Source organism: Lathyrus oleraceus, chromosome 6 (genome assembly GCF_024323335.1).
Source record: "Lathyrus oleraceus cultivar Zhongwan6 chromosome 6, CAAS_Psat_ZW6_1.0, whole genome shotgun sequence".
Classification (NCBI taxonomy): Eukaryota; Viridiplantae; Streptophyta; class Magnoliopsida; order Fabales; family Fabaceae; genus Lathyrus; species Lathyrus oleraceus.
In genome coordinates this window covers 201,970,696-201,986,123 of record NC_066584.1, presented here as the reverse complement: position 1 = coordinate 201,986,123, position 15,428 = coordinate 201,970,696, and the positions used below count along the sequence as shown (strand labels likewise).

Below are 15,428 nucleotides of genomic sequence, written 5' to 3'. Positions count from 1 at the left end.
TTACCCTTCCTATCAACCCTTTGCTGATAGCTCTCTGCTCTAGCCTTGGAATCCTGTTCAAAAATCCTGCAACAGTCAACCAAATCAGAAAACACCCTGATCCGCTGATACCCAATAGCCTGCTTGATCTCGGGACGCAACCCGTTCTCAAACTTCACACACTTTGAAAATTCCCCAGTAGCCTCGTTGTAGGGAGTGTAATACTTCGACAGCTCTGTGAACTTAGCAGCATACTCAGTAACAGACCGGTTACCCTGCTTCAATTCCAAGAACTCTATCTCCTTCTTTCCTCTAACATCCTCTGGAAAATACTTCCTCAGAAATCTCTCTCGGAACACTGCCCAAGTAATCTCGGCATTCCCAGCAGCTTCCAATTCAGTGCGGGTAGCAACCCACCAATCGTCTGCTTCCTCTGACAACATATGTGTACCGAACCTGACCTTCTGGTTATCGGCACACTCAGTCACTCGGAAGATCCTCTCAATCTCCTTCAACCACTTCTGAGCACCATCTGGATCGTATGCTCCCTTGAACATTGGAGGATTGTTCTTCTGGAACTCACTCAGTTGACGAGCAGCTCCCATTCCCACAACATTCGGATTTCCTCCAAGTACTCCAGCTAGCATACCCAGAGCCTCAGCAATCGCAGCATCATCTCTACCTCTTCCAGCCATCTCTATTCTGAAAACCCAACAAGCTAAAACAATAAGTACTGATAGGGTTACACAACACCTATCCCGTACAGGGGAACATAATAATTACGACTCGACTCGACCAACCAGGCTCTGATACCACTAATGTAACACCCTTCTAAAATACCCCAATAATTTAAATTAAATATCAAAATACAACATCAGAGTAATTATGCAGTTAAGGGTGTCACATAAACACTTCACACCATGTTCCAAAATAACAGTCATGCTCTTTATTTAATCAAATAAACATTTGCATAAATCGCAGCGGATATAAATCAAATCAATCAAAACATGTAACACATTACATGTAAAATGGTTCGCAACCAACAGTAAAACATTTAAAACATCCCTTCCCGATGTTACATCTATCAGAGCATGACCCACTAAGGAACTACTCTAGACTCCAAGTACTAGCTCCTACTCAATCACTGCTCGTTACCTGAAAAACAGTTGTAAGGGTGAGTTCCTCAATCGATATAATAAGTATTATAAAATATCATGTCATGTTAAGTAATTTAACACACTTCATCACCCTAATCCAAACATATATTCAGTAACAGCACATCAATTCAACATAATACTCAACACCAACACAAACATACGTATAATATTGGAATACATCCATTCATATTATACGCCATACATATATTATGCAATGAGACTCCATGCATGCGGTACCGACTATTTGTGAACATATAGTTCAACCTCACCGTCCAAATCCAGGCACGGCTACCAAGCTCACTAGTCCCACTCATTTGAGACATAGTGACTCACTCACTAATTCCTCACCATGGGAATTAGCTACCACCCCAAGGGCTATGCTATGCACGCTAATCACCTAGCATGCAAACATCAACAACAATCAAAATGATTCACTCACTAATTCCTCACCATGGGAATTAACTACCACCGTAAAGGCCACAATATGCATGCTAATCACCTAGCAATGCAACAACAACAACCATTCAAGAATAGACATATGCTCACACTCTAAGCCATAAAACAGTCTATTCACAAATGCACACATAACTGATACATTCACAGCATCATGCATACCATCACACATCATCAACACATTTTATCACAAAAGCATATCATATCATGCCGCATAATCAAACACAGTATTAGCACACTCTACTAATACCTATACTACTCAAACAACGGGAAATGATCCCTACTACGTCATACATCAGCTAAGTTACAGTACTCAGCCTAAACAACCAAAAACTGCACAACAACAGTTCAGAAAAACCACAAGTCTGCCCATACGCGTATTGCCTATGCCCATACGCGTATGGCGCATTTCCTCGCCCAACCCATACGCGTATCATCTGTCTCATACGCGTATGCTACGCGTACCACTCTCCCATACGCGTACCAACAGAGACAAATCTACGTTCAAAATATCATTTTCCTCACCCATACGCGTAAGGCCTCATCCATACGCGTACCAGCCACATCATACGCGTATTGCCTAGTCCCATACGCGTATGACCAGAAACCAGAATTTCCAGATCTGCAATGGCTTTCTCTGCTACGAGATCTATCCAATTCAACCTTCCACAGCCCAAATTTTACACACAATTCATTCATCTCATCTAACACGAATCATACACTTTCGATTTCACAAATTTCTAACCTTTCTACCTCTAATTCCTACGAATTTCTTCCATTTTAATCCAAATTTCGTTCATCCCAAAAGTTCACAAATTCATCATACATCATTCAATCAGAGGCAAATCAATGGTTTCTCACTACCCATCACATATTATCCCATAATACCCATTAATCGGTGATAAACCCCCCTTACCTGAGTTAATCCGGCAAATCTCTGAGCTCCAAGCTTTTCCTTCCTTCAACCTTCGTTCTCTGGCTCTTTGCTCTTTTTTTTTCCTTTTCTGTCTCCTTTTTCCTTTTCACGTGAAAAATAACCTTTTTACTAACTTCCAACTTTTATATTTTCCAATAATTATTATTCCAATGATAATAATAATAATAATCCAATAATTTAAATTATTTAATTAAATTAATAAATATAATATTAACTTAAATTAAATAATTATCTTATTATTATCGGGGTGTTACACTAAACAACTTTCACGTTGAAGTCTAGAGCTGGTTTGGCTTGGAAAGTCATTGTTTATGGTGAAAGATTATAGGTTATTTTGCCTAAACCCTAGTTTAGAGGTCAACATCCCAAGACCATAACTTTCTCTATTATTAAGATATGAAATCCATTCAAATTCCATGATCAAATTCAATATGTCTACTTTAAATTTTATGTTTGGAGGGAGTTCAAATTCAACTTGTAAATTCATGTTCCAAGAGGAAACATTATAGGTCATTTTTGGCCTCTACCATTGAACAAGTGATTTTCCTCAACTTCTAAAATGCATAACTCCTTCATGCCAAATCCAAATGAGGTCAAATTTGGGACCAAATTGAAGAGGTTTGAAAGATATACAACTTTTATGAGGGAACTTTTCTCATTTGAAGTCCATAGAAGAAGTTATTTAAGGTCGAGGAAGTGAACATTTGACTTGGGACTTAGAAAATTTTCAAATATGTTTGATTTCCCAAACTTCCACCTCAATATTCATCATGATCCAAGCTTCAAAAGAAAAAGTGTTCAACATTAAAGTTGTTCCCATTAATCTCAACTTTCCAAAATGTCCAAGACCATCTCATTTGGATCAAAATTGAGGGACTTGCGCATGACTTCATTATGGGAAGTGTTTTGGCAAGATTGGATTTCAAGTGATCAAATTCTTTTGCATGCTTCAACATGATGGATTTAGTACACTTTGCACACGAATTGGAAGTGGATTGCATCATTCCTAAGGCCCAAATCATTTCCCATGCATCTATGCAAGGAGGTTTCTAAAATTGGCCAAATTTCAAGTGGTGCAAATATCAAGTGCATTGCCTATTTAAACAAGCTTAAGGCTTCAGATTCATCATGAATACCTTGCCTAAGCTTTGCTAGACTGATTCAAACCCCCACTGCCATAGAATTTCTGAAGGTTTCTCTTGAAATCGAGCATGAAGTTCATCTTCTGTTTAGAAGTTCAAACTCTAGAAATTCATTTCCCTTTTCATCTCAATTGACTTCTGCAAGCAAGAGGAAGAGAAAGCAATCAAACCCAGATCAATATAAAGTTGAATTAGATCAACTCGAAGGTGATTTTTTAGAAACTTCTTCTCTTCGATTCTCCCACAATATTCTTTGTGCTTTTTGGTTGTCTGAAGTCCTATCAATGTAGGCAAGAAGATTGAGTCGCTTTGAGGTCAAATCGAAGCAACTTAGTTCATGATCCTCAAAATTCAAATCCCTGTATCTTTTTATATACTTGGAATTTGACAAAATTGAGGCCAGATTAGACCTCCTGAGCATTTTTTTCTTTAAATCCATGTCTTGCTTTTTCATTTTGGTGATGGTTGATGGTGGACCAGTCCGGTGAGGTCCACCGGAGAAGAAGACCGGAGCCCTGACTCCGGTGATGTATTGTCATGCATCTCAACCATAGGATCCAGTTTAAATGTCTTAATCTCATGGGTTGCTTTTGATTACCAAGCCTATGCCACGTTGACTGTAGTGCATCATGGAACGCGCGCTTATCACCATCTGATCTGCCACCTCAATTAATGAGGGAGACCCGATGGTTATCATTTTTTTGAATTTCTGATTATTTCATTTAATTGCTTATTTTTAATTAATCCATATTAATTTCATTATTAATCCAAAAAATATGGGACTTTCACCAAAAATTTCAAATATTTTCCTTTTTCATTTTCTGAATTAAAATTATTTTTTGGATTAACTTTGATATTTTTCATGAATTAATTTTTTGTGTGCATATTTTTAATTGTTTAAAAATACTTTTGACTTTTCAAAAATAATGAATTTTTTTGTCCAAGGTCCTTTGACCTTATATGACTTATGATAAATCTCTTGGCCATTTATTTGGTTTTTTGAAGAGGTTTTAGGTTTTTGATCAAACATAATTTAATTTAAATGCATTTTAATTTTATTTTTAATTGATTAATTGTATAGAAATTGTGTTGAGCCATTTTTATTGACTTGTGAAGTTTGACTATGTGTTTGAGCTTTGGTCAAGGTTGATTTGACTTTTGTTGGATTAAAATCATTGGATTTAAGGGATTGATGAAATGTACATTTCATCTCCAAAAATGAATGAATGATTTTAATTTGATAAAATTCCTCCTTTGACCAATTTGTGTTTGTCTCATATCCCCTCCCTCTTCATCTTCAATCCCATTCTATCTCATCCCTTCCATTGACCAATGAAGTCTCAATATCCTAAGGCTAATTAGTTCATCAATAACTTCATATTAGATGAACCAATACAAGTATGGATGAGATTATGTCATCCTTTCATCATTTTCTTTTTGTGTGTGGTATGTTTTAGGAGTATGATTCATTATACCGTGTCTCTAACAAGCATTAACACCAAAAAAATTATTGCCCGACCTCAAATAGTTTTGACTTCTACATAAGTCCAATTACGATTGTTTAACATAGCGCTAAATTTTGACCCAAAAGGCATAGCATTCTAGTAAGTGAGATTGTAAGTCTCCCCCTTTCATGGTATTGTATGGAAACTTGGCTTTTTTTCCTTCCTTTGGAAGATGTCTTGGTTCAAGGATCCATGCTTGTGAATAGAGGGTTAAGTGTTCTCCAAAGAATGACTTAGGGCCTTAAAATACCTAATAAACAACAAAAACCCTAAAAAATATTTGTGTGGACTGTTGGATTTGATCTAAGATTTGGAATTCAACCGGAGTTTCAACTTTCTCAACCGCTAAAACAGCTTCTACAAATAATCAACATGGTTTTCTTCAGTCTTCGACTTGGCAATCATATCATCAATATAGTCTTCTATCTCTTTGTGCATCATTTCATGGAAAAGAGTAGTCATGGCTCTTTGGTACATTGCATCACCATTCTTTAAACCGAAAGGCATCACTCTATAGCAGAATATTCCCCAAGGTGCAATAAATGTTATATTTTCCATGTCCTCGGGTGTCTTCTTGATCTGATTATAACCAGAGAACCCATCCATAAAGGAGAAGACATTGAACTTAGTTGTATTATCTACCAACATTTCAAGGTGCGGCAGAGGAAAATCATCTTTTGGACTAGCTTTGTTCAGGTCTCTATAATCAACACACATCTAAACTTTACCATCTTTCTTTGGAACGGGTATAATGTTGGCCACCCACAAAGGATGCTCATCGGTAACAAGGAACCCAACATCAATCTTCTTTTTCACCTCTTCTTTAATCTTGATAGCTATGTCAGGGTGATTTCTTCTCAACTTCTGCTTAACCGGAAGACACTCCGGTTCCAATGGCAATCTATCCTCCACAATATCAGTATCAAGACCTGGAATATCTTAATAAGACTAAGAAAACACATCCATATATTCTCTAAGAAGCTCTACCATCCTCTTCTTAATATCTGGACAAAGTAGTGCCCTAATCTTGACTTCTTTCTTGTTATCCTCATAACCCAAATCATTCACTTCCAATGGATCTTTATAAGGCTGAATGGTCTTCTCTTTATACTCAATAAACTGAGAAATATCATCGGGAATCTCTTTGTCATCCTCTTCTTCCATTTCGAACACAGGAAATTCAAAGTTGGGAAAGGGCATAGGGTCATTGTTTTCAATGGGTTTAACAATTAATATGCACAATGATTTTATGCTTGATTTTAGAATATGAACAAATAAACGCACATTGTGATGCAGATATAAAAGTGACTATTATTTTTTTTTATGTTACCATTTTTCCAGAAAAAGAAAAAAGGAAAAACATAATACGGATAAACGAAATAACATTTTATTAATGATAATGAAATCTGAAACAAAGCCCAGATAGATTCATTTTCACCTTGGGCATAGTGAAAGGATTTTGAAAATGACAAAAACAAACATATTACTTCGACAAGTGAATAACAGAAGGAACATCAACAACAATCCACTTTTGGCACATCGATCCATGCATCACAAAGTTTGGCATTTCTTGCTCTTCAATGTCTTCTAAAATTGCGGCAGCAGATTGGTCTTTGGAATGAATAAAGCCAGCATTGTGAAACACTTTCTGAATTCTCTTTAAATCTCTTCGTGTTGAACCCGGTGAAAAACCTAAACCAACTTTGTTCTTGTTCTCGGTAAGCTCAACAACTTATCCCCATCTAGCAGATTTACCATTCTCCACCACGAACTAGGCATCTTTCAAGGATGACATGGATTCTTCTTTCTTCTTAACAACAATATTATCAACAGAAAGAGCTTGAAACGATGTTCCCTCAGCTTCTTCGGTATTAATGTATGAAAATGAAGATAGATGACTCACCAACATGGCTTGCTCGCCACCCATGATCACTAACTTTCCATTCTTCATAAACTTCATCTTTTGGTGTAGAGTTGATGTTACTGCCCTAGCCTCATGAATCCATAGACGTCCTAAGAGACAACTGTAGGCGGGATGAATATCCATCACTTGAAAAGTAATCTGAAATAAGCACAGACCTATCTTTATTAGGAGATCAACTTCCCTAATTACAATCTTCCTCGAGCCATCGAAGGCCTTTACAACAACTCCACTGAACCTCATTGGAGCACCTTGATAAGCAAGCTTAGACAGTATGGTCTTAGGAAGGACATTCAAAGAGGATCCAGTATCCACCATCACATTGGACAGGGCATCTTCTTGACAATTCATAAAGATATGCAGGGCCAAATTGTGGTTCTTCCCCTGCTCGGGCATCTCTTCGTCACTGAAGCTCAAATTGCTACATGCAGTAATATTGGCCACAATGTCATCAAATTGATCGATCATTACGTCATGGTCCACATAGGCCTACTCTAAAACTTTCTGCAAAGCTTCTCGATGTGCTTCCGAACTCATTAGTAGAGATAAGACTGATATCTTGGACGGAGTGTGAAACAACTGATCCACCACATTCAAATCACTCTTCTTGATCAATTTCAACACCTCATCTTGATCAACATTCTGATTCACAATATTGAATTGGTCGACTTGTAAAACATGATTTTTCTCTAAAGTTGATTTCTCTATTACAACATCTTCAGTCCTCTTAGGAGTTGCTGCAGAAAATACCCGACCACTTCAGGTCACACCACTTACATCTACGATGTTCACAACGGATGGGAAAGCGGGAATGGACACTTCTTTATCGTCTTCCACCATAGTAGCATTGTACTTGTAAGGCACAACTTTATCATACTTGTAAGGCGTAGGACCTGCCAAACAAATAACCAACGGAGAAACATCGGTCTTCTGACCATCACATGCAATCACAACCGGTTATGGGAGATTAGAACGGGGAACTATGATGTTCACCTCATGCTCATCTTCATTTTTGTCCCTCGTAACCTGAATAAGATTTTGATCCAACAACTCTTGTAAGTCTTTTTTCACAACCACACATCCTGGGGGATATCTGGAACATTCATGATAAGAAACATGGTCATGCTCATAATATCTCAATTTGCATAAAGTAGTGTGCATTTCAACCAAGGATCTTCTGATTAGATTGATGTCAAAAGCTCGGTACTTTCCTGGACATCCTTCGACCATATTCACAACTGTATTGCCATGTTTGGGTAACAGATTAGCTTATACATTGGGATTAGAATCTTCAAATGACAAGATAACACTTTGCATTAACCTTTTTACCTCAACTTTCAAAGCGAAACAATTCTCAATATCATGGTTATGTGCTCCTTGGTGGAATGTACAATGTTCGTCAGGTTTATACCACTACAAAAGCTATTTCGGAACAACTGGTGGAGTTCTAGTTTGCACCAAATTCTTCTTAATTAAAGCAAGAAACAACTTTGTATAATTCATTGGAATTGGGACAAATTATACAGGACTCTGGGCAAGATTCTGTTGATTTGTGCGTTGCTGGAAACGCGGTTGATAACTCAGTGCTACTTGAGAAACTGGAGCAGAATTAATTACTGGAGTTACAGATGCCACATGCTGATGACGTTGACTATTCCTCGGAAGCCTTATATGTTTCTCTTGCAAGATAGTGTTAGCATCGTGTTCCTTATTCTTGGGTAAACCATTCCCATACTTTCTAGAACCATCATATGAACTTCCTTCTTTCAACCGTCCTTCACAAACACCTTCTTCTAATCTCAAACCCATATTTACCATTTCAGTAAAGTCACTAGACGCACTTTCTACCATCCTCTCATGTAAGAATGGACTTAACGTATTCAAAAACAGCTTTGTCATTTCCTTTTCCTCCAACAGAGGACTAACCTGTGTAGAGATCTCGCGTCATATCTGCGTGTATTCCTTGAAGGTTTCTTTATCCTTGCGGGACATAACATGGAGTTGATACATGTCCGGTGCCATGTCGACATTATATTTGTACCGGCGAGCAAAATCCTCACCTAGGTCATTGAACATTCGGATCTGAGTATTGTCGAGCCCCATATACTATATCAGAGCAGCCCCAATCAAGTTGTCTTGAAAGTAGTGGATCATCAATTGATGGTTGTCAGTTTGAGTCGACATATTAAGAGCGTACATCACTAGATGGCTCAGAGGACAAGAGTTGCCATTATACTTTTCGATATTCGGAACCTTGAACTTGTGTGGAATCTTCACATTAGGAACCAAACATAGATCATGAGCATTTTATCTAAACAGATATTTCCCCCGCAAAGCTTGAATTTCTTTCTGCATAGCCTGAAATTGATCTTGAAACTCGTCCATTCTTTCATAAACACCAACAGTTTCTCTTTGGTCAGCATGAAAACTAGGTTCTTCGACATAAGGAACAACGTGAACCACAGGAGGTGGTACTGACATCACAAGTTAGGCCATAAGAACTTCAACAGTAGGTTGGTACCCCTGAGGCACAAACTTAGGAGGCATGCCCCAAGGGAACTCAGAAGGAATGTGGCGATGTGGAGCACTTACGGGAGCCACAGAGATAGGCGTAGAGATAAATTCAGAAATCACGGTCCTATGAAGTGGAGTCTGAGGGGGAGGGAGTGGTTGATTCTGAGCAGTTGCAAAAGCTTCCATCATAGTAGTAAGCCTCTCATAATCGTCCCTCAAAGTTGTCACCTCTTCACGAAGTTCACGATTCTCTTGCTCTAGGTGGTCCATCTTCTTCAATTGATTAGCTCGAGTATTGTACCGGTGAGATAACGTGTCTAGATGAAGACCAAGAAAGAAATAAGACCCCTAGCGGACTTACTCAAAGCAAGACCAAGATGCAACATGATGCATAATATGCAAATGCAAATGGGAATTTTATTATTTTTATTTTCCAAGGAACTTTAAGACATAAGTTACAAACATAAGACTAACATATTCTGATGTACTAAAAATCTCATTTTATTAATAATGTAAAGGATTACAATCAGAAATACAATTTTAATGATCTTAAGCGAGCTGGTCTACAATGCCTTTCCAAATGCCGGAAGTAAGAAGAAGAGTAGATGATGAACTGTTAGAGGAAAATAAATCCTCTTGGCCTCTTGATCTCTTTACATCATGTTTCTCAAGCAATTATATCAAGTCATCTTTAACTGCTTCTGCAATTCTACTTTCTCAAGGTGTGAGGTGTGAAATTTATTTTCCCAATCATCTCTCTCTTGCTTCATCCTATCCACATCCTCTTGTAACTCCTATATGCTTTTAATAGTGGGCGATTTGACCATTATTAAAGACATAGGTCTTTCATAAGTGTATGGAATCTTGAATTCTTTTGCTCTCTTCTTCACCCAACTAGTGTAAGGCTTCCAAGCTATGCAATTCTTCAATCCAAGCTCACCTTTTCCTTTCCTATGAATATTGTGCGTATCATTCTAGATTTTAACCCTTGAGTGTCTTTCCCTTCTTGGAAAATTAAACCTTCTAACAAAGTGTTATTAGGTTTGTCCTTCATAGCGAACCCAAATTGATGTCTAGCCAAAGTTGGATTGTAGTTAATTCCTCCTTGTGTACCATGAAGAGGCACATTAGAGAACTCCCTAAAACTATAAATAGTCTCAATGTCAGCGTAAATAGAAGAGTACCAAGTAATGTTGTCATTGGTGAGAGACATAAGTCTTTGAGACCACCTTAAACAACCCTTGTTTTCTGTGAATATAGGAGATTATGGAAAGTGCAAAATAAACCACTTGTAGAGTAAAGATACACAACATACAATAGTTCCACCCTCTTTAGAATTCCTATGATGAATGGAGAAATAAGTATCACCGAGTAGGGTTGGAACCGAATTCCTAATCAAGAAGATCCTCATAGCATTAACATCAACAAAGTTGTCAATGTTAGGAAACAAGACCAAACCACAGATGAGTAAAGAAATAATATTCTCAAATACCACCATGCTACCAGCATTAGCAAAAGAAAAGGCTTTTTCAAAGAGAAACTTCGAAGTCAACCCTCTGATACCTCCTTTGACAGTGAGATTGGCATTTATGTAAGACTTTCTCATATGAATGGCTTCGACAATAATCTGAGATTCAAGAATTCCTTCCACCATACTAAAAGGAACTCTATCAGAAACTGGTATACCCAAAAGATAAGTATACTTCTCCATGGAAGGCAATAGCTGATAATCAAGGAAAGTGAAGCACCGATAAACAGGATCATAGAACTGAACCAAAGTACAAAGAAGACCATCCTCAACATCAGCAAATAGCACATATAAAAGTCTTCCAAAACGGTCTCTGAAACCCTTGGGATCATCCACGAAATATGCTAGCTTCCTTAATTCCATGAGATCGGGACATATGAAATTGTATTTCCGAGTATTCCTCCTTCCAATATCCATGATCAAAGTATCTTCGATGTTTGCAATAAGATTCTCTAAGTTCCTTGAAATTTTAGTAAAATTCTTATGGATGCCATGATTGCATGATGCAAAAATCACAAAAAATATCACGCAGGGCACATAAACAAGGTCCAAAGGTTCGGTGTCACGAGCATGGATCCAAGTGCAAGAACCAACCCACAATGTATGTACTAAGGATATAATCACTTGTAGAATAAGGTTCTTAAAAATGTTCTCAGAGTCATAACTCCATCTTTTGGATATTATCGATTTATACGACTACTCATCCACCAAAAATATTCTTAAGAGAAACTCGTTTGAGTGTAGTATCGTGTAACAACTAATTCAAGTCTACACCTGAATAGCCACCGCACTACATTCTAAAAAGGCCAAGATGGGTTAAGGGTTCTAAGGTCCTCAACTTCTCGGGCTCCCAATTCGTAAAAACTAATGCCAACTACGATTATTCGTGTACATCAGTAATCCCAAAGGGGCATCCACTGAGTGGGGGATCTCAAGTCAACTTATTAAGGATTAACTCCACGTAAGTCAAACATGACTATACCACCCTCCTATCATAAGAGCTCTCAATTCTGGGTATAAGTTAATCTCACCACACAGATATAACCAAGCACCAGACGAAACAAACAATAACAAACAACAGCAAGCACAATATATACAAAAAATAAAGATGGGCTTAACCCACTAGGGACTACTCCCCAGCAGAGTCGCCACTTTTCTGTAGCGGTAAAATTTTTGAGATTTAAGTTATCGATTAACTTAACTCGTAAAGCAAGAGTTGCTACTGCGCTTTTATTGATTCCTAAGGAAAAGGGAAAAAGTACGAATAAAACCCGAAGAAGTTTTAAATCAAAACTAATAAAAAGAGAACAAGGGTTCGGGGGTTAGTTATGCAAAGGGAATGTATTAACACCCTAAACATACATGGTAATCCATGGGAACCTCTTTGAAAATATGTACACTTTGGTTTAAAAAGGGTGTTATTTGTAAAAGATTGGAGAGATGGGAAAAGAAGTATATTTTTCTTATTTTTTATGTTTGCCAAGACTTTTGGAGTCTCATGCCTACATACTAATAATTTACAATGGAGGATCAAAACCTCGTAGTTCATGGTAAAAATAACAAAGGGAGTCTGTTTTGATTCATTTTTTATAGAAAGACACTTTTTCATTTTAAGGAGAATACTTAACTAGTCACCCACAAGTATGAGAACTTTGCATCATCATGAGAAAGGCTCCAACTTGGATAAGGATCAACAAGTATGCCACTAGCTCTTACAGATGGAAAAAGAATTATCAATACTATAGATATAGGAGAATTATATCTCAACTATGGAAATGACTCATGTCTAACACCTTGAGAAAAGGTTTAAAGGAAAAGTGCACAAGGGCACAAAAATAGTTTAGATGAGTTATGTATTTTTTAGTCTTTTGAAATTGGTTTGAATATGCTTAAGATGGATTAGCATTTATTAAGAAAAAGATTTTTAAAAATCACTTGAAAAAAGTCAAGGATTAGTGATAAAATGGTTCAATTTTAAGAAACATGAAGGTTTTGAAAAAGAGAGAAGATTTTGAAAATAAAAGAAAGAGGAGGAGAAGAAGAGACTATCCTAAAGCATAAAGAAAAAGCTAGGGAAGAAAGATCTAACCAAGATATAGCAAGCTTTTATGACATAATTCAATGAATAGTTCCCTCCTTTGGATTAAGCCTCAAGCAAGCCAAAATAAGCAAATAATAATCCATGTATTAGATGAAACCAAAGTAGCTCAACGAAGTCTCCAAAAGAAAGTCAAAAGTCAAAAAAAATTATGAACTCTAGGGTCTCAAAATCACAAGTACCAAAGAAAATGTCAATATCCTAATCCTAAGTCCATAGCTCCACAATAATTCCAAGGATAGTAACCACAAGTCCATAAATCAGGAGAAACAAGTTCTTTTTTGGTTTTTCCTTTATTAATGTCTTATTTACAATGATGTGCATAAAGTACAAAATGGACAAGAAAAATAAATGACAAAACCACATATAATATGATATGGAATGCTATATATAAAGTATAAAGTAAATGGCATAAAATAAAGACATAAAGTAAATGAAATTTGAGGTAAAAGTTAATACAATGAAGTGTTACTAAAGGATTTTAGTAATCCAAGATGAAAGATGGTTTCCTCACTCTTTGGAGAACACTTAACTATTCACTCACAAGCATGAAAATATGTACCTATACACCATTTATGAGGAGGGTTACAACTTGGATAAAATCAACAAGTATGCCGCTAGCTCTTACAAATGGAAAAGGAGCAGCATTTTCTTACAATACCATGAGAAATAAGAGACTTACAATCTCACTTATAAAAATGACATTTGCTTTTGGGACAAATTTAATGCTATGTTAAGCAATCGTAATTGGACTTATGTAGAAGTCACAACTATCTGAGGTCGGTCAATTATAATGTTTGTGTTAATACATGCTAGAGAAATGATATATAAATCATTCTCCTAAAGTCATCCACACAAAAAATAAAGAAAGGGGGTGATAAAGCACAAAGGCTAGGAGGATGGTCCATTACTTCAATCCACACTTCATGACACTTAGGATAAACTTATGTATCAATCCAAAGTACCTTAATTGATATTTGATCAACTTGGAGGTAGATTTGAAATGATGAAAGTTCATCAAGTACCAATTCATATATCAGGAACAAGATGGACACAAGCCAACCAATTGATCAAATGGAAAAGAAAGAGATGAAGAAGAGAAACACAATAGAAGTCACACCCAAATTGGATCAAAAGTTTGATCAAGTCTTCATCAAAATCAATTATCCATTTTGGTGGATTAGGGTTTTCACCCGATCAACACCCAAGATCCATGGAGTTTGATGAGACTTGAAGTCTAAACCATCATGATCCAAGGCCAACAGAAGTTCACAAAGTCACACGAAAAAATGCAATTAAATCAAATAAAAATGAATTAAAGGTATTTTTTAAATGTGTTGGTTCTATATGTTGGCATCAATTTTGCTAAAACTTAGAGTTATCACAAGTTGTCACGTGTGTTGTCTTGACATGTGATATCAACTTCCTGAAGGATGTTTAAATATGGTTGTGCAGGATTTAGCTAAGATGTCAGACTCGATGTTAAGACATGCGTATACAAAACATTCAGTCTGAATGTTATGTATCTTAATATTGCGCTTTTCATGCAAATATGTGTGTGATTATGTGGAGATTGAATGCTCTATTTAAGGAGTAATTTGATTTAAAACCAGAATGATCTATTTTCCAATAAGGGATGATTAGCTGTTATTTCTTAGGAGATACGCAAGGAAAATAGAATTAGGGTTTTATGCTGCCCAGGCCCATTCAAAAGCTTCTATTTAAAGGCCATGTAAAACCTGGTTTATACACACAAGAGACGAACGATAAAGAGAGAGAGTTTTAGGGTTTTAGCCTTGTGTGAGCTTGTGGATTGTGAGTCATTCATTCATCTTATTGATGTATGAATTGGACTGACTTTTGTGTTGTAATTTGTCCACTCTAAGCTTTGAAGCACGAGTGTTTGTTTACTTGGTTGAAGCTTTTAAGCAAGATCAAGTATGTGTCCTTGAAGTGTGTCTTCTTCTTTTTTGTATTTGTTTTTATATCACTGCTGTGATTGAGGGGGGTGAGTAGGGTCTCATATCTAAGAGTTCTTAGATAGAAGTCACACGGGTAGAGATTAGGTGAAAAGACTGTAACTTGAAGTTGTTTACTGAGAGTCTTTGAACTAATTCTGTTTAGTGGATTTCCTTCCTGGCTTGGTAGCCTCCAGACGTAGGTGAGTTTGCACCGAACTGGGTTAACAATTGCT

At 36.9% G+C, this 15,428-nt stretch overlaps 1 protein-coding gene across 1 annotated transcript; it reads right to left on the bottom strand.

Moving 5' to 3' along the window:
- Window positions 1-10,872: 10,872 nt before the first annotated feature.
- LOC127094758 (uncharacterized) lies at window positions 10,873-11,553 on the bottom strand. The gene has a single exon (XM_051033548.1). The coding sequence runs from the start codon at window positions 11,551-11,553 to the stop codon at window positions 10,873-10,875; it is 681 nt and encodes a 226-aa protein (XP_050889505.1).
- Between the last annotated feature and the right edge of the window lie 3,875 nt (window positions 11,554-15,428).

Excerpts from the sequence above, each read along its gene's own strand:
- LOC127094758 (XM_051033548.1), bottom strand. The coding sequence starts at position 11,553 with ATGGATATTGGAAGGAGGAATACTCGGAAATACAATTTCATATGTCCC.